The sequence below is a fragment of the Coregonus clupeaformis genome, chromosome 30 (genome assembly GCF_020615455.1).
Source record: "Coregonus clupeaformis isolate EN_2021a chromosome 30, ASM2061545v1, whole genome shotgun sequence".
In the NCBI taxonomy this organism is placed as follows: domain Eukaryota; kingdom Metazoa; phylum Chordata; class Actinopteri; order Salmoniformes; family Salmonidae; genus Coregonus; species Coregonus clupeaformis.
In genome coordinates, this window is record NC_059221.1 from 2256499 (window position 1) to 2284487 (window position 27989).

At 43.9% G+C, this 27989-nt stretch overlaps 1 protein-coding gene across 4 annotated transcripts in view; it reads left to right on the forward strand.

The window, feature by feature from the left end:
* The window catches only part of LOC121545520 (ephrin type-B receptor 2-like), an 80372-nt gene that overhangs the window by 11167 nt on the left and 41216 nt on the right, over positions 1-27989 (forward strand). For all 4 annotated transcript variants that reach the window (XM_041856101.2, XM_041856103.2, XM_041856102.2 and 1 more), the window contains exons 2-3: positions 25482-25546; positions 26507-27191. In XM_041856101.2, coding sequence (XP_041712035.1) covers positions 25482-25546; positions 26507-27191 — 750 coding nt within the window. The remainder of the gene's footprint in view (positions 1-25481; positions 25547-26506; positions 27192-27989) is intronic.

A 27989-nucleotide genomic window follows, 5' to 3' on the forward strand; every position in this document is an offset into this window, starting at 1 on the left:
ACAGTACGGAGAGACTGACAGAAATGGAGCACTAGAAAATCAATGGGTCCCATTTCTCCCATTAGACAAATTATGTGTGAAAATGTGGATGCTGCTCCCATGAGCAGTAGCATACTAAAGAAGGTAATTAACTGGGACACTCCTAATAAATCAGTGTACGGTGCCTTGCAAAAGTATTCATCCCCCTTGGCATTTTTCCTATTTTGTTGCATTACAACCTGTAATTTAAATGGATTTTTATTTGGATTTCATGTAATGGACATACACAAAATAGTCCAAATTGGTGAAGTGAAATTAAAAAAATAACTTATTTCAAAAGATTCTAAAAAATAAATAACGGAAAAGTGGTGCGTATATATGTATTCACCCCCTTTGCTATGAAGCCCCTAAATACGATCTGGTGCAACCAATTACCTTCAGAAGTCACATAATTAGTCCACCTGTGTGCAATCTAAGTGTCACATGATCTGTCACATGATCTCAGTAAATATACACCTGTTCTGAAAGGCCCCAGAGTCTGCAACACCACTAAGCAAGGGGCACCACCAAGCAAGCGGCACCATGAAGACCAAGGAGCTCTCCAAACAGGTCAGGGACAAAGTTGTGGAGAAGTACAGATCAGGGTTGGGTTATAAAAAAAAATCTGAAACTTTGAACATCCCACGGAGCACCATTAAATCCATTATTAAAAAATTGAAAGAATATGATACCACTACAAACCTGCCAAGAGAGGGCTGCCCACCAAAACTCATGGACCAGGCAAGGAGTGCATTAATCAGAGAGGCAACAAAGAGACCAAAGATAACCCTGAAGGAGCTGCAAAGCTCCACAGCAGAGATTGGAGTATCTGTCCATAGGACAACTTTAAGCCGTACACTCCACAGAGCTGGGCTTTACGGAAGAGTGGCCAGAAAAAAGCCATTGCTTAAAGAAGAAAATAAGCAAACACGTTTGGTGTTCGCCAAAAGCCATGTTGGAGACTCCCCAAACATATGGAAGAAGGTACTCTTGTCAGATGAGACTAAAATTGAGCTTTTTGGCCATCAAGGAAAATGCTATGTCTGGCGCAAACCCAACACCTCTCATCACCCCGAGAATAGCATCCCCACAGTGAAGCATGATGGATGGCGCTAAATACAAGGAAATTCTTAAGGAAAACCTGTTTCAGTCTTCCAGAGATTTGAGACTGGGATGGAGGTTCACCTTCCAGCAGGACAATGACCCTAAGCATACTGCTAAAGCAACACTTGAGTGGTTTAAGGGGAAACATTTAAATGTCTTGGAATGGCCTAGTCAAAGCCCAGACCTCAATCCAACTGAGAATCTGTGGTATGACTTAAAGATTGCTGTACACCAGCGGAACCCATCCAACTTGAAGGAGCTGGAGCAGTTTTGCCTTGAAGAATGGGCAACAATCCCAGTGGCTAGATGTGCCAAGCTTATAGAGACATACCCCAAGAGACTTGCAGCTGTAATTGCTGCAAAATGTGGCTCTACAAAGTATTGACTTTGAGGGGGGTGAATAGTTATGCACGCTCAAGTTTTCTGTTTTCTTTGGTCTTATTTCTTGTTTGTTTTACAAGAAAATATATTTTGCATCTTCAAAGTGGTAGGCATGTTGTGTAAATCAAATGATACAAACCCCCCCAAAAATCAATTTTAATTCCAGGTTGTAAGGCTACAAAATAGGAAAAATGCCAAGGGGGGTGAATACTTTTGCAAGCCACTGTATGCAGCATCTGTCTGTCCATTGAATGGAAATTGATATACAGCTTCAGCCTATTTTGAAGATTTTTCACCATTGCTCAACTTCTCTTGTTTTGTTTAGTTCATGAATTGACTGTAACCTGACTGATTAGGTTTCCCCCCCATTGGCTTAACACATAAGACTAATACAGTATATTGCCTCTACATACCACAAATGAAAGGATTTGAAAGAACTCAGATAAGCCATGTGTTGCATTCACTTACAGTTAAGTCTTTTTTTGCTGCCTGGATACATTTACATCACCTTTACTTCATGCTTGTTTTGTTTGAAAACTTTGGGATGTCTTGGCTTCATTCATTATGTAGGAGTTGTTTAATCAACATTGAAGTGGGACATGGACGCTGAAATAAATGCTTTGTTGGATGTCCTTTGAGGTTCATCAGGTACATTTAGGGCTGGAGTATGCACAAACATAAATGGTTGATACCTGTTGACTGCATCTGGTTGTCCAAAGGAATGGAGCACCACATGGATCTGTCAAATTCTTCAGAATTACCACATTGATCATACATGCTAATTATTTGGGATGAAATGTATTCCGTTTTTTCTATTCACTTCAATGTAAGCATTCTGACTTCTGGTACATATGCACACAACTCTTTGAGGCAATGAAGGACATCCAATGTGCCTTTCACACAAATACCAATACCAGAGAAGAAGAGTGAAGAAATGCTCTGTTGGTGTTCTGTTCTGTTCTAGGTCTATGTCTTGACACAGTGGAATGGTAGCCTTACTGTATTCATCTGAGAGGATGGGCACTTGGGCAGGCAGGGAGGTGGTGAAAGCTTTTCAACTGGAGCAAGTCACGTCGGATCAAAGCTATGCTGTGAATTAGTTAACCCGCCATGAAATATACAGCAAGTTCCAAGAGCTAACCATTAAATCTCCCATTATTCCTCTTAGGAAAAGAGACAATGATCTTAAAGATGTCATATTACATAAAACTGTTTTTAAATTCACAGGCTGTGGTCTTGAGTATGCCCACTCTGAATGCAATATCACATGCTAAGTACATGTAATTCATTTATTTAGATATTAGAAGCTCCATTCCCCATCCGGTAAAAATCTTCGAAACTTGTGAAAACTTTTAAAACCTAAGTTTCACTATTTCTTACCATCATAACCAAAATGGCTATATGCATGATTAGATTTGTTGCCTTTGCAGAACATGCATGAGCCAATATGGTCCATTTAGCTGCATTCTGCAATGCAGGCGGGTCTCTGTGCATGTTATAGTGAAACATGACACAACTCTGGGATGTTCCCTTCCAGTGTTAATTTAAAAGCAGCAGAAGAATTAGGGCCATAAATGAGAAATGTGGGACTGAGAGTTCCGGGTACGGCGGTAGGCACAGTGACATAAAACCCAGTGAGTGAAGCCCAGGGATGTGTCCCCTGGGTTTAATCCAGTGTGGCGTACAGAGTTTGGCGCAGCCTGCAAGGATTATGTGTGCTGGACTAAGTTGCCCTACTCTCTCCTCCTCGTTGCCCTACTTTTCATTGAAATATGGAGAGAAAGAGAGCGAGAGAGGGATAGAGTTGGAGGAATGCAGGGACAGATAGAGTCATGTGGTGGGGAGGGGGACGTGGAGAAAGAGGGAGAAGGAGAGAGAGGAAGAGAGACCACCACAACTTTATTCCCCCCTCCCTCTCACATTGTTAATTCTGGTTTAAAAATACTTACTGGGCGGTAGATAATGGTGGATTTGTTTATGCAGTGTTTATATGTTACACATTACAGGCGAGTTAGCTTTGAAGTGCATAGTTCTATCTTAGCGAATACAGCCTCAAAGCCTACCCTTTAACCTTACCACACATAACAGGCTTTAGTGAAAGCATAGGTATAGACTATTATGTTTATTTTAAAGAAATCTTTATCTCTTAGAGAATGTATAATACTCAGCTTTAACATAGCCTTCCATGTGTTGTGTGTGACAAGATCTCTGCGACCTACTGTGCACACTCAGTTGGACTCAAGCAGAAACTGAAGAGCCTTGATGACACATGTCTAGTCACGAAAGGAGGGCAACATGCAGTAACTAATGTCACCCCCCCTCCCCTGTCCCCTATTGCAGCTACAGTTCATCAGATTGTGCATGCCTTGAGTGTTGAGCATTGTGTGTTAGCTTGAGTCTACTGTATGACTTGGAGAGCTGTAGCTAGTATCCACATAGACCCGTCCTTTCCCTTCTCCATCCTTTCCACTCAGACTCCCGCTCCCTTTCCTAATCCTTTTGGCTCAGTTCATGGGAATTCTTAGCGGGTCACTGCTCCCGGCCTCTTTATTCCCGTTTAGCGGCGGCACCAACACCTGGCTCGCCACTTCCTCGCAGCTCCTCATTAATCCACACTGAGACTAACAGGAACTGAGCACACGGAAAATGGCCTAATTGGAAGCAACAGTGGTTCCCCGTGTTCAGAGCTGATTTGCAGACCAATTGTTTTGTCTGAACTTGATTATAAAATGCTTACTGTTGTAATGTCATATACACCTACGTGAACACCTACGTGAGAATGCTGTTCATTGACTATAGCTCAGCGTTCAACACCATAGTGCCCTCCAAGCTCATCACTAAGCTCAGAACCCTGGCACTGAACACCTTCCTTTAAAACAGGATCCTGGACTTCCTGATGGGCCGCCCCCAGGAGGGGAGAGTAGGCAACAACACATCCGCCACGCTGACCCTCAACCCGGGGGCCCTTCAGTAGTTTGTGCTTAGTCCCCTCCTGTACTTCCTGTTCACCCACGACTGCATGGCCTCGCACGACTCCAACACCATCATTACGTTTGCTGATGACACGACGGTGGTTGGCCTGATCACCGACGACGATGAGACAGCCTATAGGGAGGAGGTCAGAGACCTGGCAGTGTGGTGCCAGGACAACAACCTCTCTCTCAACATCAGCAAAACAAAGGAGCTGATCATGGACTACAGGAAACCGAGGGTCGAGCATGCCCCCATCCACATCAACGGGGCTGTAGTGGAGCGGGTCGAGAGCTTCATCACTAAGCAATTATCATGGTCCACACACACCAACACAGTTGTGAAGAAGGCACGACAACGCCTCTTCCCCCTCGGGAGGCTGCAAAGATCCGGCAATGGGCCCTCAGAACCTCAAAAAGTTATACAGCTGCACCATTGAGAGCATCTTGACTGGCTGCATCACCGCTTGGTATGGCAACTGCTTGGCATCTGACCACAAGGTGCTACAGAGGGTAGTGTGTACGGCCCAGTACATCACTGGGGCCTTGCTCCCTGCCATCCAGGACTTCTATACCAGGCGGTGTCAGAGGAAGGCCATAGCAATGTACTCCAGCCACCCAAGTCATAAGCTGTTGTCTCTGCTATCGCATGGCAAGCAGTACCAATGCACCAAGTCTGAAACCAAAAAGACCCTGAACAGTTTCTACCCCCAAGCCATAAGACAGCTAAATAGTTATTTAAATAGTTAACCAATAGCTACCCAGACTATCTGCATTGACACTTTTTGGATTGATCTCTTTTGACTCATCACATACGCTGCTGCTACTGTTTATTATCTATCCTGTTGTCTAGTCACTTTATCCCTACCTACATTTAAAGTAACAGTCAAAAGTTTGGACACACCTACTCATTCAAGGGTTTTTCTTTATTTTTACTATTTTCTACATTGTAGAATAATAGTGAAGACATCAAAACTATGAAATAACACATATGGAATCATGTAGTAACCAAAAAAGTGTTAAACAAATCAAAATATATTAGGAATTCCCACATATGCTGAGCACCTGTTAGCTGCTTTTCCTTCACTCTGCGATCCAACTCATCCCAAACCATCTCAATTGGGTTGAGGTCGGGTGATTGTGGAGGCCAGGTCATCTGATGCAGCACTCCATCACTCTCCTTCTTGGTAAAATAGCCTGGAGGTGTATTGGGTCATTGTCCTGTTGAAAAACAAATGATGATGACCTGTGAAAAGAAATTCCACAAATTAACTTTTAACAAGGCACATCTGTTAATTGAAATGCATTCCAGATGACTACCTCATGAAGCTGGTTGAGAGAATGCCATCACTCTGATCAGGTGATTATGGAAAGTTTTAAATCATTTGTGGTTACTCCACTGCCCCTCTATCACAGGTGGCTTACATGAAACTGGAATCGTTGACCATTGTGGTTATTTGTGGTAATGTAATTGACACAGACATAGTAATGGACACTAGATCCTGGTTCACATTGGTCTAGTTTAATGTTTGCTGGCGAATATTGCTGATATTCTAACATTCTAACGTGGAATGTTTTGTGCTAATGCTGGTTATAAATACTTTTTGGTTATTTCTGGTTATTCAAAATACATGAAATGTCCAAAAGTATGTGGACACCTGCTTGTTGAATGTCTCATTCCAAAATCATGGGCATTAATATGGAGTTGGTTCCCCCTTTGCTGCTATAACAGCCTCCACTCTTCTGGGAAGGCTTTCCAGGAACATTGCTGTGGGGACTTGCTTCCATTCAGCCACAAGAGCATTAGTGAGGTCGTGCATTGATGTTGGGCGATTAGGCCTGGCTCGCAGTCGGCGTTCCAATTCATCCCAAAGGTGTTCAATCGGGTTGAGGTCAGGGCTCTGTGCAGGCCAGTCAAGTTCTTCCACACCGATCTAGACAAACCATTTCTGTATAGACCTCGCTTTGTGCACGGGGGCATTGTCATGCTGAAACAGGAAAGGGCCTTCCCCAAACTGTTGCCACAAAGTTGGAAGCATTAAGATTTGCCTTCACTGGAACTAAGGGGCCTAGCCCGAACAATGTAAAACAGGGTTGAGGGTTCGATTCCCATGGGGGGCCAGTATGAAAAAAATATAATAATAAAAATAAATAAAAATAATAATAATGTATGCACTCACTAACTGTAAGTCGCTCTGATTAAGAGCGTCTGCTAAATGACTAAAATGTAAATGTAAATGTAAAACAGCCCAAGACCATTATTTCTCTTCCACCAAACGTTACAGTTGGCACTATTAGGGCTCTGGCGGTCACGAAATTTCGTCAGCCGGTGATTGTCAAGCAAATAACTGTCGGTCTCACGGTAATTGACTGTTAATTAACATAAGCACATTTAGCATCTCCTTGCCTCCACACATAGCCTACAAGCCAATGATGCAGACCTTTGGAACATCTATATTTTAAAAAGTTTAATAAATCCATGAAATATATATTATTTATTTTAGACAGGTCTAAAGAAGCATGACATGACATCATCTAAGATGGCGTAGCAGTGCGGTCGTGTTCTCTTGTGTGTCCATGTAAATAGCCTGTTTTTTATTTTATTTTTTATTTTACGTATATATTTCCCTATCACACTTTTCATCCTTCTACTAAATTTACTTTCCTGCAACCCGCCTCACTCAATGTGGAACGGATTCTATTATTTACTCACCTTTATCTAGAATCTCCAGTTGAAACTAGCCAGCCAGCTAACTAGCTAACTAGCTACTTGCTATTAGCCACCGTTAGCGGTTTTCACCCAGAACATCGGATTTTCTGCCGGAATAACTGAATCACTGGACCTTAACACCGGATCGCAACTAGCTAGCCGCAACCGAATGGATGTCGAATGGATGTTGCTGTAGGCTAATCACCACTGCCCCCGAAGCAAGCACCAGTTAGCCTTGAGCTAGCTTCGAGCAGGCCCATATCCCGGCTATCTACCTCTCTGTCTACCGGACGGGAATAGCCAGCTAACCAGCTAACTAGCTACTTGCTATTAGCCACCGTTAGCGGTTTTTCACCATTGTCCGTAGCCTGCACTACCTACCAGCCAGCTCTAGCCTGGACTATTATCGGCCAGTCTGCACTGTCTGCACAGCTATCGGATCTTCTGCCGGAATCACTGAATCACTGGCCCTTTAACACTGGATAATCGCAACTAGCTAGCTGCAAACAAATGAACGTTGTTGTTGGCTAATCAGCCTTGAGCTAGCCTTGAGTCAGGCACATCTCCCGGCTATCTACCTCTCTGTCAACCGGACGGGACCTCCTAGAGTTGACACGGAGCCCTGCCGATCCATCACGACTGGTCTGCCGACGTAATTGTCTGTGGTTTCAACAGGCTTCCCGTTGCGACTACCACGAAGATCCATCTGCTAGCCCCGGCCCGCTAGCACACGCAAACAACAGCCATGCTTCCTGCTCGCTGTGCTGTAGCACCAATTCGAACTGCTCTCGGACTCACATATTGCTGTTCACTGGACCTTATGATCACTCAGCTGCACAGCTGATGCCTGCTGGACTGTTCCTTTACACGGTACCCTGTCCTGTTTATCTGTTTAGCCTCAGCCCAAACTTTATCGCCATTACCAGTTGTTGTCTTAGCTCTCTCTAATAACACCTGTGATTGCTTTATGTCTCTCTCCCATGTCAATATGCCTTGCCTATTGCTGTTCCAGTTAGTTCTTATTATACAATTTCACTGTAGAACCCCAAGTCCCTCTCAAACTGCTTCAAATAGTTCCTTTGTTCCACCCCCCATACACGCCGAGACCGGCTCAATCGGTGCCTCCAGTGATGCTATCTCTTTCATTGTTACCCAAAGCTTAGGTTTACCTCCACTGTACTCATATCCTTCCATATACTTGTCTGTACATAATGCCCTGAATCTATTCTACAACACCCAGAAATCTGCCCCCTTTATTCTCTGTACCCAACGCACTAGAAGACCAGTTCTTAAAGCCTTTAGCCGTATCCTTATTCTTGTCCTCCTCTGTTCCTCTGGTGATGTAGAGGCTAACCCAGGCCCTGCAGCCCCCAGTATCACTCCTACTCCCCAGGAGCTATCATTTGTTGACTTCTGTAACAATAAAAGCCTTGGTTTTCTGCACGTTAACATCAGAAGCCTCCTTCCTAAGTTTGAGTTATTCACTGCGTTAGCACACTCCGCCAACCCTGATGTTCTAGCAGTGTCTGAATCCTGGCTTAGGAAGGCCACCAAAAATTCTGAAATGTCCATCCCCAACTACAACATTTTCCGTCTAGATAGAACTGCTAAAGGGGGTGGAGTTGCAATCTACTGTAGAGATAGCCTGCAGAGCTCTATCATACTATCCAAGTCTGTGCCCAAACAGTTTGAGCTTCCACTTCTAAAAATCCACCTTTCCAGAAATAAGTCTCTCACTGTTGCCGCTTGCTACAGACCCCCCTCAGCCCCCAGCTGTGCCCTGGACACCATATGTGAATTGATTGCTCCCCATTTATCCTCAGAGTTCGTACTGCTTGGTGACCTAAATTGGGATATGTTTAACACCCCGGCCATCCTACAATCCAAACTAGATGCCCTCAATCTCACACAAATTATCAACGAACCTACCAGGTACAACCCTAAATCCGTAAACATGGGCACCCTCATAGATATCATCCTGACTAACTTACCCTCTAAATACACCTCCGCTGTCTTCAACCAGGATCTCATCGATCACTGCCTTATTGCCTGCGTCCGTAACGGGTCCGCGGTCAAACGACTCCCTAAAACACTTTAGCGAGCAGGCCTTTCTAATTGACCTGGCCCAGGTATCCTGGATGGATATCGTTTTCATTCCGTCAGTAGAGGATGCCTGGTTGTTCTTTAAAAGTAATTTCCTCTCAATCTGAAATAAACATGCCCCATTCAAAAAATACAGAACTAAGAACAGATATAGCCCCTGGTTCTCCTCAGACTTGACTGCCCTTGACCAGCACAAAAACATCCTGTGGCGTACTGCATTAGCATCGAATAGCCCCCGCGATATGCAACTTTTCAGGGAAGTTAGGAGCCAATATACACAAGCGGTTAGGAAAGCAAAGGCTAGCTTTCTGAAACAGAAATTAGCATCCTGTAGCACTAACTCCAAAAAGTTTTGGGACACTGTAAAGTCCATGGAGAATAAGAGCACCTCCTCCCAGCTGCCCACTGCACTGAGGCTAGGAAACACTATCACCACCGATAAACCTACAATAATCGAGAATTTCAACAAGCATTTTGCTACGGCTGGCCATGCTTTCCACCTGGCTACCACTACCCCGGCCACCAGCTCTGCACCCTCCGCTGCAACTTGCCAATGCACCCCCCCCCGCTTCTCCTTCACACAAATTCAGACAGCTGATGTTCTGAAAGAGCTGCAAAATCTGGACCCCTACAAATCATCTGGGCTAGACAATCTGGACCCTTTGTTTCTAAAACTAGCCGCCGAAATTGTCGCAACCCCTACTATTAGCCTGTTCAACCTCTCTTTCGTAACGTCTGAGATCCCCAGAGATTGGAAAGCTGCCGCGGTCATCCCCCTCTTCAAAGGGGGTGACACTCTAGATCCAAACTGTTACAGACCTATATCCATCCTGCCCTGCCTTTCGAAAGTTTTTGACAGCCAAGTTAACAAACAGATCACCGACCATTTCGAATCCCACCGTACCTTCTCCGCTATGCAATCCGGTTTCCGAGCTGGTCATGGGTGCACCTCAGCCACGCTCAAGGTCCTAAACGATATTATAACCGCGATCGATAATAGAAAGTACTGTGCAGCCGTCTTCATCGACCTGGCCAAGGCTTTCGTCTCTGTCAACCACCGCATTCTTATTGGCAGACTAAATAGCCTTGGTTTCTTAAATGACTACCTCGCCTGGTTCACCAACTACTTCTCAGATAGAGTTCAATGTGTCAAATCGGAGGGCCTGTTGTCTGGACCTATGGTAGTCTTTATGGGGGTGCCACAGGGTTCAATTCTTGGGCCGACTCTTTTCTCTGTATATATCAATGATGTCGCTCTTGCTGCTGGTGACTCTCAGATCCACCTCTACGCAGACGACACCATTTTGTATACATCTGGCCCTTCATTGGACACTGTGTTAACAAACCTCCAAACGAGCTTCAATGCCATACAATACTCATTCAGTAGCCTCCAACTGCTCTTAAATACTAGTAAAACTAAATGCATGCTCTTCAATCGAACGCTGCTGGCACCCGCCCACCCGACTAGAATCACTACTCTTGACGGGTCTGACCTAGAGTATGTGGACAACTACAAATACCTAGGTGTCTGGTTTGACTGTAAACTCTACTTCCAGACTCACATTAAGCATCTCCAATCCAAAGTTAAATCTAGAATCTGCTTCCTATTTCGCAACAAAGCCTCCTTCACTCATGCTGCCCTCGTAAAACTGACTATCCTACCGATCCTTGACTTCGGCGATGTCATTTACAAAATAGCCTCCAACACTCTACTCAGCAAATTGGATGTAGTCTATCACAGTGCCATCCGTTTTGTCACCAAAGCCCCATATACTACCCACCACTGTGACCTGTACGCTCTTGTTGGCTGGTCCTCACTACATATTCGTCGCCAAACCCACTGGCTCCAGGCCATCTATAAATCACTGCTAGGCAAATCCCCGCCTTATCTTAGCTCATTGGTCACCATAGCAGCACCCACCCGTAGTATGCGCTCCAGCAGGTATATCTCACTGGTCATCCCCAAAGCCAACACCTCCTTTGGCCGCCATTCCTTCCAGTTCTCTGCTGCCAATGACTGGAACGAATTGCAAAAATATCTGAAGCTGGAGACTCTTATCTCTCTCACTAATTTTAAGCATCAGTTGTCAGAGCACCTTACCGATCACTGCACCTGTACACAGCCCATCTGAAATTCGCCCACCCAACTACCTCATCCCCATATTGTTATTTATTTTGCTCATTTGCACCCCAGTATCTCTATTTGTACATCATCTCTTGCACATCTATCATTCCAGTGTTAATACTAATTGTAATTATTTTGCACTATGGCCTATTTATTGCCTTACCTCCATAACTTGCTACATTTGCACACACTGTATATATATTTTCTGTTGTATTTTTGACTTTATGTTTTGTTTTACCCCATATGTAACTCTGTGTTGTTGTTTTTATCGCACTGCTTTGCTTTATCTTGGCCAGGTCGCAGTTGTAAATGAGAACTTGTTCTCAACTGTCTTACCTGGTTAAATAAAGGTGAAATAAATAAAAAATAAATAAACATGAAGAAAATGTAGTCTATTTCAGAAGAACAGAATAGCATACTCTGAGTTGACCTTATGTTAGGTCCTGATGTGGCTATGCCAAATGGCTGTGGGCTACACTAGTTCATTTAGCAGACAAGATTTGCTTATAATCTGTGGCATTATTTTATATTATTTTATAGTATGAAGAATACAATTGAACAAAGCTGAATAAAATATAAATATTTTCTCAAAATGATTTAAGGTAGTGCACACATGCGGCTATTCTGTGTTGAGCAGTTAACAAAGAAATAGGTACCCCTATATGCTTAATTTAGAGTTATTAATGTAACTGTAGTTGTTCTACAAACGTTGGGCTATATGTTTTGATTTTTAATACATTGTAAGGCTGCATGATGAGACTCTAATGATGATTTGAAAAAAGTTGCTTGAAAGGCATGAGCTCTGCTTTGTTTTTTGCACAGGCTGTACACTCTCCGATAGTCTCTCATTGCCTTTTGCGCACGGAGTTCTGCGTTGTTCCCTTCTCCCTGAGTGCTGCGCAATCCGAAGCATGTCTCACTCACATGGCTCTCCGTCACGTGATCAGGTCTTTCTCACAGGTTACAAGTGAAGACAGACACATCGGAGACGCAACTGCGCGCGTCCTTATCCAATTCCGAGGTGCATATTGAAGATATTGGAAGAACTGTCCACATTTATATTCCGTCAGCCAACAAGATGAGTAGGCCTAATGAACAGCAAAAGCACTAGCCTATGTCAATCTACTATCCCCCATAGTACAAAAGTCGACATATTCTATTCTGTGCAATAAATAAATATTCCAAACATAGTCTGGGACAGTTGTGGGGTGCAATAAATCCCAAACTAATACAACCACTAGCATCAAAAAAACATTTTTTACGCAATGTGGCTGACGCAACAGATCAGAACGTTTAGCTTAAAATGTTGATAAACTATCAGGCTATTTCTGTGATAGGTGATTTGTAGGAGTCAGGCGCAGGAGATAAATCACAGAATAAAGAGTATATTCTGTAGTACAGAGTTACGCTGGATAGCGTCAAATAGTCCAGTGCGCAAAACAGGCGCACTGGAACAAAACAGGCACACAGGGAAAATATACCCCGGCAATACAAAATACACGTAGCTCAAAAGAGCTACTCTCTCCTCACATTAAACAATCACCCACAAGGACAAGGGGGCAGAGGGAACACTTATACACGTACTAATGAGGGGATATGAACCAGGTGTGTGTAATAGACAAGACAAAACAAATGGAATGATGAGATGAGATGCGGCAGTGGCTAGAAGGCCGGTGACAACGAACGCCGAAGCCTGCCCGAACAAGGAGAGGAGGCAGCTTCAGAGGAAGTCGTGACAGTACCCACCCCTTGACGCACAGCTCCAGCAGCGCGCCAACACTGGCCTCTGGGACGGCCAGGAGGACGCGGAGCAGGGCGAGCTGGATGGCGAAGGTGGAAATCCCACAACATGGAGGGATCGAGGATAACGCCTGCTCTATAACCACGTCCATCGCCCATACTACCGGCGCCACAATGCAGGAGGCGGGAGTATGGGGGTGTTGTCTCAGGTCCTCTCCTCTGTGTCATATAGCCGTGACAGTGTGTCTGCCTTCACGTTCTTCGTACCCGGGATGTATGATAGAGTGAAATCAAACCAGGTGAAGAATAGGGCCCACCTGGCCTGGCGAGGATTCAGCCTCCTCGCTGCCCGGATGTACTCCAGGTTACGGTGGTCCGTCCAGACGAGGAAAGGGTGTTTCGCCCCTTCGAGCCAGTGCCTCCACACGGTCAGGGCTCGGACAACAGCTAACAGCTTCCGATCACCAACGTCGTAGTTCTGCTCCGCCGGGCTGAGCTTCTTGGAGAAGAAGGCACAGAGGCGGAGCTTGGGAGGCGTGCCCGAGCGTTGAGATAGGACTGCGCCTATCCCTACCTCGGACGCATCCACCTCCACTACGAACGGTAGTGATGGATCGGAGTGGGCCAGTACCGGGGCTGAAAAGACCATCAGGTTACTGAAGGCCCTGTCAGCCTCAGCAGACCAGCGGAGCCGGGACGGTTCACCCTTCAACAGAGATGTAATGGGAGCTGCGACCTTGCCAAAGTCCCGGATAAACCTCCGATAGTAGTTGGCAAAGCCAATAAAGCGCTGCACCTCCTTAACCGTGGTTGGAGTTGGCCAATTACGCATGGCTGAAATGTGATCTCCCTCCATCTCCACACCTGAGGTGGTAGTGCGGTATTCCGAGGATGGTGACGGACTGTTGGAAAAACAGACACTTTTCTGCCTTGGTATAAAGGTCATTTTCCAACAGTCGGGCCAGCACTTTGCGAACCAGGGACACAGGCTTGGCGCGCGTAGTGGAATACACCAGAATGTCATCGATGTAGACCACTACACCGTGACCATGCATGTCCCGAAACACCTTGTTCACAAAGGACTGGAAGAAGGATGGAGCATTCATCAAACCGTAGGGCATCACCAGGTATTCATAATGCCCCGTGGTTGTGCTGAATGCTGTCTTCCACTCATCCCCCTCTCGGACACGCACCAGGTTGTACGCACTCCGGAGATCTAATTTGGTGAAGAAGCGCGCTCCATTCATTGACTCGATCACCGAAGGAATGAGGTTGAGAGGATAACTAAATCGTATCGTCTCTTGTTCAGTGATCGATAATCAATGCAAGGGCGCTGACAGCTGTCTTTCTTCTTCACAAAAAAGAGACTTGAGGAGGCGGGGACAAAGTGGAGGGACGTATAAACCCCTGGCGCAGGGGCTCGGTGATGTATGTCTCCATAGCCTCCATTTCAGCCTGTGACAGGGGATACACATGACTCCTGTTAGGCACAGTGTCTACCCGGAGGTTTATTGCGCAATCCCCCGCCTGATGAGGTGGTAACTTGGTCACCTGCGTTTTGGAAAACGCGTGCGCCAAATCGAGGTATTCGGGGGGAATGCGCACGGTGGAGGTACTGTCTGGACTTTCCACCATGGTTGCACCAACGGAAACACCTAGACACCTACCCTGACACTCTCGCGACCACCCCGTGAGAACCTTCTGTGGCCATGAGAAGGTGGGGTTGTGGAGTGCTAACTAAAGAATACCTAATACCACAGGGAAAGCAGGAGATTCAATAATGAAACAAAGTGACTTGCTCGCGATGAGTCTCGCGGGTGACCATAGTGGCTGGTGCTGTAACTTCCCTAACAAACCCGGACCTTAATGGTCGACTGTCAAGTGCTCTGATGGGGAGTGGAATGGATAGGGGAACCAACGAAATGCCTAGACTGTGTGAGAATGCCCTGTCCATAAAGTTCCCAGCTGCGCCTGAATCTACTAGTGCCTTACACTGGGGAACTACACTGTAATCAGGAAAGTGGATGGGTAGGGTACAGTGCGCAGCAGAGGGCTCTGAACGAGTGTGGGTGTTCGATACCTGGGGTAACGCGAGAGTGCCCTGCCTGCCGCCTCCAGACCCAAACGAACGCTGACGACATTGTGTGGTGTAATGTCCCTTCGTGCCACCAGAGTGACACTGGCGCTGTCGTCCTCCACTCTCTCGGATCACCTCTCCACCCAGCTCCATCAGCTCGTGATCCGAGTCGGCCGGGGTTGGAACGGGAAGACCCCCAACAGGACGTCCTCTGGCCGCCAGCAGGTTGTCCAAGCGGATGGCCATGTCCACCAGTTCCGTGAAGGACAACATGGTGTCCCGGCAGGCTAGCTCCCTTCGGACATCCTCCCACAGATGGCACCGGAAGTGGTCGATGAGGGCCTGCTCGTTCCACCCGGACCCAGCTGCTGGAGTCCGGAACTCCAGGGCGAAGTCCTGCGCAGTCCTCGTCCCCGGTCTGGCTCTCGACCCGGAATCTGCCCCTCCACCTGCCCTGCCGTAAGCTGAGCCCGCGGTTTGTGGGGCCGTTCAAAGTCCTGAGGAGAATAAACGATGTTACCTATGGCTTACTACTCCCTCCAGATTACCGCATTAACCCCTCGTTCCATGTGTCTCTCCTCAGGCCGGTGGTGGTTGGTCCGCTCCAGGAGTCTGAGGTGCGGGAGGTCCCTCCGCCCCCTCTGGACATTGAGGCTGCCTCCTCTCCGTTTTCGGGCAGGCTTCGTCATTCGTCGTCACCGGCCTTCTAGCCACTGCTGCTCCTCATCTCATCTCATCATTCCATTTGTTTTGTCTTCTTTATTACACACACCTGGTTCATATCCCCTCATCAGTACCTGTATAAGTGTTTCCTCTGCCCCCTTGTCTTTGTGTGTGATTGTTCATTGTAGAGGATATATAGCTCGGTGGAGCTAGATTTGTATTGTGTATCGCCGGGATTTTCACCCATGTGCCTTGTCTTCCCCAGTGCGCCGTTTACCGCGCTGGTGTATATTACGCATTGCTGCGTACCTCTGTTTATTTGAATAAACATTCTATAGCGTGATTTCCTCTCCTGCGCCTGACTCCGTCCAACATCACCCGCAAAAGGCGTCCTATGATGGTGCCACGTTGAAAGTCACTGAGCTCTTCAGTACGGGACATTCTACTGCCAATGTTTGTCTATGGAGATTGCATGGCGGTGTGCTTGATTTTATACACCTGTCAGCAACGGGTGTGGCTGAAATAGCCGAATCCACTAATTTGAAGGGGTGTCCACATACTTTTTACATGTAGTGTATATCTAATAATTTAACTTGAACATTTTAGCTCTCAACTATTGAGAGATGCTTTATTTTGGAGAATATAGTATTTACATGGTATTTACATATTCAATAGCCTAGTTCATTATGCATACTTTAGATCAACTTTTGCTCAGGACCTGCTGGCACCACACTTTTGTGTGTTGTTATGGTGGGCATTACGATGCCGTTAGCTAGCTAGCTTGTTGTTAAATTTCATGACCAAGCACTCTGAGCTGGCTCTGCTTGGCAGCCAGAAGGTTTGCCTATCTGTTTGCACTTTCACTCTGCCTCTGTGTTTTTACTATAATCAAATAGTATAGTAGGTGGTTAGCTAGGTCCATATTGATTCACATGTACTGTTGGAAGGATGTTAGAAGAATCTCAGATCAATGATCATTAGACGTGATGAAGTATAGAGTAACATGATGTTGTGATCCATCTCTAAGAACTCAGCGTCAGTCACAGTCTCTGCCCTTTCAGCAACCAATGGTGTGACAAAGCAATCCATCAATCAATCAATGAAGGTCTATTTATATATCAGTGTTACATCAACAATAACCCAGCCTAGATCCCCAAAGACCAAGCAGCAGCACAGTGTCAAGGACAAAAGAAATCTGGAGAGAAACCAGACTCAGAGGTTCCTCCGATAATGGATCATAATGTACTGTACAATGTGTCTCATCTCTCCTCTCTGTCCATCAGTAGGGGGTTGCAGACAGACATGTGCTAAAGAGAGAGCATCTGGGGCTGTTTTTCTCCTGAACATGTGACCTGACAGTGGGGGAAAATTGTTTTAAACAAATAGTTAAAAGCAGGAGATTTTCCTGGTTGGCAACCGCCAGTGTGAAATCCTGGCCCTAGCATGGCGACTCAAGTGTCGATTCTCTAGGGTGGCAGACAGTGTTTCAGTGTCCTTGTGGACCGGCCATTGATGCTCATGGCTTTCCATAAGTCATTGTCCTCAACAGCAGATGTGGGGTACCAGGCAGTGTGTTATCATGAGGAATACACTCGATAAACAACTAACCCTAACCCTTTCCCCCCAAGTATGGTTTCCATATAGGTCAATTTTGCTAGAGAGAGAATGGTGCTCAGTCGGCAGAGTCAGGGACCAACCTATGTTCTACCACTGCATAAGTAGATTGTAGCCTGTCCCCATTCCTGTATTCCCTACCACCATACAAGGCTTAAATATATCTCTTCACTCAGCAGCACTGCACTGATAGGACCCTGTGAATAATTGAAAATGTGTCAGTCTACACAGGCAAAGTCAGTCTACACTGGGCGACTCGTGGCCTACTTGCCCTCCCCCCTCTGGTGGGGGTAGTAAGAGGAGAGATTATGAGCTTTACTGTGTATGTGTGTGTGTGTGTGTGTGTGTGTGTGTGTGTGTGTGTGTGTGTGTGTCTGGATACTGACGTTCGGTTATAATAGATTGGTTATAGATTGGTGGTGCTGTTTGTATGTTTTGGTGATGCTGTGTGTGTATGCGTGTGAGGAAGAGTGAGAGTGAGAGTGAGAGTGAGAGTGAGAGTGAGAGTGAGAGAGTGAGAGTGAGAGTGAGAGTGAGAGTGAGAGTGAGAGTGAGAGAGTGAGAGAGAGAGAGAGAGAGAGAGAGAGAGAGAGAGAGAGAGAGAGAGAGAGAGAGAGAGCAGATGTCACCGGGCAGAGTCATCCATTACCTTTCCTTCTGTAGCAAGTGCAGTTGAGGTGCAGCAGAATGTCCCTGTGTCCCCCTTAACGTGACTGCACACTAGAGGTTTCAGGGGTCCAACGGGCCCGAAAGTCTGAGATCTGACCTGGGACCCGAGCGGTCAGGGTCCTAAATTCGGACTTTTGTCTCGGATCGGGTCTGATATAATTGCCATGAGTCTCGGGTATGTGCAATTAAAATAAATGTAGTGACTGGACCCGATTGGACCCATCCTCTGTTCATTTAATGTGTGTGAGTCAATGAAAACTACGTGAGCTTGTTATCTGTGTCAGCCAATTGCAACACAATAAAACATATAGCTTATGTCCAGCTATAACAGGTTCCTGCTGCTCACGTCACATGCGCCTGATGCTGAGGAGAGCGAGAGAGACCAAGTGAAAGGAGCCTTGGCCTGGGCTACTGTTGATTGCGGAGATGGAGTCCTTTTTCATTGAAGTAAAACAAAAGCTAGAGGAGAAGGAGTATAGTAAAAAGCAGCTTACAAGGGGAATGTCCTCGGGACAAGTTTTAGTGGACAAAGATGAGAAGAACATTGGCGTGGCCAAATGGACTGTATGTCCAATTCTCAAAGTTTCTCATTATTATTATTATTATTGTAAATCATTATTATTATTATTATAGTAGGCCTATTTAAGAATCTAAACCAGTTCTTTATGCAAAAATTCATTTTGTTGATATTCTACATTTTCGTTGGCTAAATTAAGTATTTTTAATTTTGTGATAATTTTGTTAAAAATAGGCCTGTTGTAAAATAAAATAAATGGTAGATTATCTGACACTCAAGAAGAAGGTCTGATCTCATTATTACTGAAACAGGATACAAGTGGAAAATATAAAGATCCATCCATTTACAAAATTGGAGGCCCCTTACACTTCAGTGTTGTGATGCAAAAATCCTAGCAAAATGTATTGCGCATAGAATTAAAAAGGTATTGTCGGATATTATTCATTCTAATCAGACAGGTTTTTTACATGGAAGATACATTGGAGATAATATAAGGCAAGTATTGGAAACAATAGAACACTATGGAAAATATGGGAAACCAGGCCTGCTATTCATAGCAGACTTCGAAAAGGCATTTGATAAAGTTCGACTGGAATTTATATATAAATGCCTGGAGCATTTCAATTTTGGAGAATCTCTTATAAAATGGGTCAAAATCATGTATAGTAACCCTAGGTGTAAAATAGTAAATAATGGCTATTTCTCAGAAAGTTTTAAACTATCAAGAGGAGTGAAACAAGGTTGTCCACTATCGGCATATCTATTTATTGTGGCCATCGAGATGTTAGCTATTAAAATCAGATCCAATAATAATATCAGGGGATTAGAAATACAGGCCTTAAAAACAAAGGTGTCATTGTACGCAGATGATTCATGTTTTCTTTTAGATCCACAACTAGAATCCCTCCACAGCCTCATAGAGGATCTAGATACATTTTCTAACCTCTCTGGATTAAAACCAAATTATGACAAATGTACTATATTACGTATTGGATCACTAAAAAATACAATTTTTACATTACCATGTAGTTTACCAATAAAATGGTCTGATGGTGATGTGGATATACTCGGAATACATATCCCAAAGGAAATAAATGATCTCACTTCAATAAATTTTAATAGAAAGTTAGCAAAAATAGATAAGATCTTACTACCATGGAAAGGAAAATACCTGTCAATTTGTGGAAAAATCACCCTGATTAACTCTTTAGTATTATCCCAGTTTACCTATTTGCTTATGGTCTTGCCTACGCCTAGCAAACAGTTTTTTAAAATATATGAGAAAAAAATATTCAATTTTATTTGGAACGGCAAGCCAAACAAAATTAAAAGAGCATATTTATATAATGAATATGAATTCGGAGGACAGAAATTATTAAATATTAAAGCATTAGCCCTATCACTAAAATCTTCAGTCATCCAAAAGTTATACTTAAATCCGAACTGGTTCTCAAGCAAATTAGTAAGATTGTCTCACCCACTGTTCAAGACAGGCCTTTTTCCCTTTATTCAGATTACAATCTCTCACTTTCAGTTATTTGAAAAGGAAATAATCTCCCAAATGTCACTATTTCTAAAACAAGCCATAGAAAGTTGGTTGCAATTTCAATTTAATCCTCCAGAAACGACAGAACAAATAATGCAACAAATATTGTGGTTAAATTCAAATATACTAATTGACAAAAAACCTTTATTTTTTGACAGAATGTTTAAAAAAGGTATAATCTTCGTAAATGATATCATCGGTAGGACTGGTGGAGTTATGTCGCACATGCAGCTAACAAAAACATATGGAAATGTCTGCTCTACCCAAAATTACAACCAAATAATTGCAGCCTTACCGCAAAAGTGGAAGAGGAAAGTTGAAGGGGGAGAAAGTAAGGAACTTGTCTGTCGGCCTTGCATTAAAGAACATAATTGGTTAAGGAAAACTGTGATAAATAAAAAAGTATATCAGTTTCACTTAAGGACCAAAGGATTGACAGCCGTCCCATATAGATTGCAAAATAGTTGGGAAGAGATCTTTGACGTACCAATCCCATGGCATAGTGTTTATGAACTGACACGCAAAAACGACACCGGATTCAAAAATTAGAATCTTTCAATTTAAATTATTATATAAAATTCTTGCTACCAATAGAATGTTATTTATATGGGGGATACAATCTTCCCAGCTCTGCAGATTTTGCTGTGAAGAGATAGAATCATTAGATCATTTGTTTTGGTTCTGTCCATTTGTAGCTTGTTTTTGGACACAGGTCCAGGAATGGCTAAAGGATTGCAATATTTACCTGGAACTAACCTTGCAGATAGCATTACTGGGTGATCTGAAAAGTCATAGTCAATCAATCAATAATATAATAATACTTTTAGCAAAAATGTTTATTTTTAATTCACAATCTGTAGAAGCAATGAGAATAGAAAGGTTCAGAACTTTTGTAAAACATCACAGTATGGTTGAAATATATATGGCAAATAGAAATCCTATATGGATGGTGTTAAGAGATAGATGGGAGGTATTGAATAGAGTTGAAGGATGGGACTAATAACAAATAACAACAAATAATAACAAAGATAGCTAATAATGTAAGCATACTGTGTCCATAATAAGTATATAGGTTGTATGTTGGGAGCTTTTGGGAAAGAGCACAGTTAGAAAGATATGGCATTTAGAAGCAAACCGGATGGACATCATGAAAATGATCGGAGAGGTTGAGAGTAGAAGAAGTTCAGGAGCAAAAAAATAAATAAATATATATACAGTGGGGAAAAAAAGTATTTAGTCAGCCACCAATTGTGCAAGTTCTCCCACTTAAAAAGATGAGAGAGGCCTGTAATTTTCATCATAGGTACACGTCAACGATGACAGACAAAATTTAAAAAAAAATCCCAGACAATCACATTGTAGGATTTTTCATGAATTTATTTGCATATTATGGTGGAAAATAAGTATTTGGTCAATAACAAAAGTTTCTCAATACTTTGTTATATACCCTTTGTTGGCAATGACACAGGTCAAACGTTTTCTGTAAGTCTTCACAAGGTTTTCACACACTGTTGCTGGTATTTTGGCCCATTCCTCCATGCAGATCTCCTCTAGAGCAGTGATATTTTGGGGCTGTCGCTGGGCAACACGGACTTTCAACTCCCTCCAAAGATTTTCTATGGGGTTGAGATCTGGAGACTGGCTAGGCCACTCCAGGACCTTGAAATGCTTCTTACGAAGCCACTCCTTCGTTGCCCGGGCGGTGTGTTTGGGATCATTGTCATGCTGAAAGACCCAGCCACGTTTCATCTTCAATGCCCTTGCTGATGGAAGGAGGTTTTCACTCAAAATCTCACGATACATGGCCCCATTCATTCTTTCCTTTACACGGATCAGTCGTCCTGGTCCCTTTGCAGAAAAACAGCCCCAAAGCATGATGTTTCCACCCCCATGCTTCACAGTAGGTATGGTGTTCTTTGGATGCAACTCGGCATTCTTTGTCCTCCAAACACGACGAGTTGAGTTTTTACCAAAAAGTTATATTTTGGTTTCATCTGACCATATGACATTCTCCCAATCCTCTTCTGGATCATCCAAATGCACTCTAGCAAACTTCAGACGGGCCTGGACATGTACTGGCTTAAGCAGGGGGGACACGTCTTGCACTGCAGGATTTGAGTCCCTGGCGGCGTAGTGTGTTACTGATGGTAGGCTTTGTTACTTTGGTCCAAGCTCTCTGCAGGTCATTCACTAGGTCCCCCCGTGTGGTTCTGGGATTTTTGCTCACCGTTCTTGTGATCATTTTGACCCCCACGGGGTGAGATCTTGCGTGGAGCCCCAGATCGAGGGAGATTATCAGTGGTCTTGTATGTCTTCCATTTCCTAATAATTGCTCCCACAGTTGATTTCTTCAAACCAAGCTGCTTACCTATTGCAGATTCAGTCTTCCCAGCCTGGTGCAGGTCTACAATTTTGTTTCTGGTGTCCTTTGACAGCTCTTTGGTCTTGGCCATAGTGGCGTTTGGAGTGTGACTGTTTGAGGTTGTGGACAGGTGTCTTTTATACTGATAACAAGTTCAAACAGGTGCCATTAATACAGGTAACGAGTGGAGGACAGAGGAGCCTCTTAAAGAAGAAGTTACAGGTCTGTGAGAGCCAGAAATCTTGCTTGTTTGTAGGTGACCAAATACTTATTTTCCACCATAATTTGCAAATAAATTCATTAAAAATCCTACAATGTGATTTTCTGGATTTCTTTTCTCAATTTGTCTGTCATAGTTGACGTGTACCTATGATGAAAATTACAGGCCTCTCTCATCTTTTTAAGTGGGAGAACTTGCACAATTGGTGGCTGACTAAATACTTTTTTTCCCCACTGTATATATATATATATATATATATATATGGATATAGAATTATTGTAAAATTAACTCTGTCCATAAGGTGTAGATAGTAATTATAGACCGGAAGTAGAGGCCTGGGCGTTGTTGTTCACTAATTTACTCCAAGTAGGGAAAGGATGGTGGGGTTGAAAAGTAATAAAGGGGAATATATATATATAAAAAATAAAAAAAACATGGGGGATTGGAAGTGATGCAGACAATTACATTGATAGAAGATACAATCTATCTGCAATATTAAGCTGATCCATCCCCCCAGAAAAAAAAAAAAAAAAAAAAAAAAAATGTAATTTAATGCCGCAATATAATAACCTGTTCGTATTTTCCCTATAAACAATGACTTTACTTTATTTTGATATTACCCGAATAAAGTTAAGCAACTTTTGTTAAGGTTTGGTGTGGTATAGCTATTATTAGGCTTAGCTACTGCAGACCTATGAAGGCAGTGCGCACCGGCACTCCGTTGAACTTGAGGTGAGGAAGAATGTTTTAGGCCTACCTGAGTTACTCCTTTAATCTAACAATATAATGCTTATCTTTATAAAAAAATTAATGTTTTTAAGGACACATAACAGTGGATCATTTGGCCAATATCGCTCGTTTATTGATGGCGCTGGCAACGCTCAGTCTGCGGTTTCTTTCTCTCTCTCTTTCTACTCTCGGATCTGAACGAGTCTCTCGGATCCGAACCAGCACGGGTCTGTTTGGGACGTGTCTGACTGTCCTCTGGTCCATTCGGAATGGGTCTTTGTTTTTTTGAAAATTAATTTATGCATATTGGTTTGGGTGGGAAAGCCACGGATCCATTTCGGAACGGGTCCAACTTTTTGGACCCGTGAAGACCTCTACTGCACACACACCATTGCTGAAACATCACAAAGCAGGGGCACGGGTCATAACACAATACTTCGATGATATAATATCAGTCTACATCAAGTCCCAAAAGTGGGTTATGATCATAATTGTGCCATTCAGTCAAACCCTATAAGGAGTATGATAAACCAAGAGAATTGTCATGACTGCATCATGAAACACCACATGGAAACATTTTATGAGAAAGATATACAGGTAAAGACTCCAGAGATTTACAGGTAAAGAATCCAGAGATAAAAATGTAAAGATTCCAGAGATTTACATGTAAAGACTCCAGAGAAATACAGATAAAGGATCCAGAGATAGAAATGTAAAGATTCCAGAGATTTACATGTAAAGAATCAAGAGATTTACAGGTAAAGAATCCAGAGATAGAAATGTAAAGAATCCAGAGATATACATGTAAAGACTCCAGAGAAATACAGAAAAAGGATCCAGAGATAGAGCGAAGAGCAGAGGGGATAGAAGGCAGCCCTGTTACAACCCTCTATCGAAGGATGAACGGATGAATCTGTGGCTAGAGAAACAGACATTTACTATTTTCTCCTCACAATATTTCACAATGAAAATAATGTGTCTTGCTGTATTTGTATTTGTATTTGTATTTGTATTTATTATGGATCCCCAGTAGCTGCTGCCAAGGCAGCAGCTACTCTTCCTGGGGTCCAGCAAAATTAAGGGAGTTATACATTTTTAAAACATTACAATACATTCATAACAGATTTCACAACACATAAGATGTATTTCTATCTGTTTAAAAAAAAAACTAATTTTACTGCTGGCATGAGGTACTTGATGTGGAATATAGTTCCATGTAGTCATGGCTCTATGTAGTACTGACTACATAGAGTCAGTACAGACTACATAGAGTACACACACAGGTAGCTTAGTGGTTAAGAGCGTTGTGCCAGTAACCAAAAGGTTGCTGGTTCTAATCCCTGAGCCGACTAGGTGAAAAATCTGTCGATGTGCCCTTGAGCAAGGCACTTAACCCTAATTGCTCATGTAAGTCGCTCTGGATAAGAGCGTCTGCTAAATGACTAAAAATATTTTAAAAATACTGTGCGCCTCCCATAGTCTGTTCTTGACTTGGGGACTGTGAAGAGACCTCTGGTGACATGTCTTGTGGGGTATGCATGGGTGTCCGTGCTGTGTGCCAGTAGTTAAAACAGACAGCTCAGTGCATTCAACATGTCAATACCTCTCACAAATACAAGTAGTGATGAAGTCAATCTCTCCTCCACTTTGAGCCAGGAGAGATTGCCATGCATATTATTAATGTTAGCCCTCTGTGTACATCCAAGGGCCAGCCGTGCTGCCCTGTTCTGAGCCAATTGCAATTTTCCTAAGTCCCTCTTTGTGGCACCTGACCACACGACTGAACAGTAGTCCAGATGCGACAAAACTAGGGCCTGTAGGACCTGCCTTGTTGATAGTGCTGTTAAGAATGCAGAGCAGAGCTTTGGGGTGCCCTGTTCTTCAGTTGTGATTTTGAATAGTACATTAACTTGTTCCTCTTGATTTCTCTCTAGAAATACTCATGGACTCTACGACGGCAACAGCAGAGCTAGGATGGACTATCTACCCAGCATTGGGGGTGAGTAGAACAAAGCATCTCTTTATATGACACCATTTTACTAACTTTAAAAACTTTTAGTCATTTTGCAGATCCATTTTTGGATAGTCTCCAGTAGCAGCAACATGAGAAGGCCAATGTAGAACAACAACAAAAACAGTATAGCAGGAAAAGACCCCCATACAGCATGTGTGATGACTGTAAGTCGCGTGAGCGAAGTGATACTTCAACGGAGTCTTATTGCTGAATAGTCTGACTGTCAGCTCTTTGTGCACGCCTCCGAACAAGGCAGCCCAGGAAGACAATTGTCTGACATGAAAATGTACTCTTTTATGTTTGGTATCTACGGACCACAGGAGGTTGGTGGCACCTTAATTGGGGAGGACGGGCTCGTGGTAATGGCTGGAGTGGAATAGGTGGATTGGTATAAAATACATAAAACACATGGTTTGATGCCATTACAATCGCTCCGTTCCAGCCATTATTAAGAGCCGTCCTCCCCTCAGAAGCCTCCACTGCTACCGACTGTGTTAGTAATTCCACATTTTGAAGAGGTGTCAAGTCTGGCTCATTTACCCTTCTTATTTATTCTTTTTTCACAGGCAGACAAAGTTACATAGACAAAGGTCTCAAATAAAAAGCAGAAATATAGCAATCTTATCTGAAAACAATGTTATCTGACAGTATATTACATTTACATTTACATTTGGATTTAGTAACTAAGAAGCTTGTCCAAAGCGTCCAATTGGATGATTTATTTATTTCAATTATATTTCATATTCATATCATATGGTCATATCATATTGTTACCACATTTATTGTGATAATAACCATAATATGGGTTTTGGGGGTTTTATTCCCTTGACCAGTAATAAATTGACCAGTAATCAAATGTCCCGTTAAATGAATACGTTGACTGATTAGTTGTTTTCACTGGTCATGGATGTTAAACTGACCTCTTGCTCTGTCTGTCCTTGGCAGTGGGAGGAGGTGAGTGGATACGATGAGAACATGAACACCATCCGCACCTACCAGGTGTGCAATGTCTTCGACAACAACCAGAACAACTGGGTCCGCACCAAGTACATCAGCCGGCGAGGCGCCCAGCGCATCCATGTGGAGATGAAGTTCTCGGTGCGGGACTGCAGCTCCATCCCCAGCGTCCCCGGCTCCTGTAAGGAGACCTTTAACCTGTACTACTACGAGACGGACTCGGACACGGCCAATAAGGTGTCCCCGGCCTGGATGGAGAACCCCTGGATCAAGGTGGACACCATCGCAGCCGACGAGAGCTTCTCCCAGGTGGACCTGGGCGGCCGGGTGATGAAAATCAACACAGAGGTACGGAGCTTCGGCCCTGTGTCACGCCAAGGCTTCTATCTGGCCTTCCAGGACTATGGCGGCTGCATGTCGCTCATCGCCGTGCGCGTCTTCTACAGGAAGTGCCCCCGTGTGGTCCTGAACGGTGCCATGTTCCCCGAGACCCTGTCAGGGGCGGAGAGCACCTCCCTGGTGGCAGCGCGGGGCGTGTGTGTGCCCAACGGGGAGGAGGTGGACGTGCCCATCAAGCTCTACTGTAACGGGGACGGGGAGTGGATGGTGCCCATTGGGCGCTGCATGTGCAAGGCTGGGCACGAGGCAGTGGAGAATGGCACCGTGTGTCGAGGTGAGAGCTGCTGACATAATGTGTTTTACTGCTACTGTGGACGTTTGGCCTTGGGGTCTACAAATGTTACAGAAAGAGGAGGAGAGAGATATTGTTGTGGTCTCACTTTTAAATGTCTTCGAAGTTCCTCCCAAATGGAAATAATGATTACGTTTACTAGTGAGACTAATGATAAGCCAGAGGATAGAGACATACAGTGCATTCGGAAAGTATTCAGACCCCTTGACTTTTTACAGCCTTATTACAGCCTTATTCTAAAATGGATTAAATAATTTATTTTTTCTCATCAAGCTACACACAATACCCCATAATGACAAAGTAAAAACAGGTTTTTAGACATTTTTGCGCATTTATACAAATATATAAAATATATCGTATTTACATAAGTATTCAAACCCTTTGCTATGAGACTCGAAATTGAGCTCAGGTGCATCCTGTTTCCATTGATCATCCTTGAGATGTTTCTACAACTTGAATGGAGTCCACCTGTGGTAAATTCAATTGATTGGACATGATTTGGAAAGGCACACACCTGTCTATAAAAGGTCCCACGGTTGACAGTGCATGTCAGAGCAAAAACCAAGCCATGAGGTCAAATGAATTGTCCGTAGAGCTCCGAGACAGGATTGTTTCGAGGCACAGATCTGGGGAAGGGTACCAAAAAATGTCTGCAGCATTGAAGGTCCCCAAGAACACAGTGGCCTCCATCATTTTTAAATGGAAGAAATTTGGAACCACCAAGACTCTTCCTAGAGCTGCCGCCAGGTCAAACTGAGCAATCGGGGGAGAAGGGCCTTG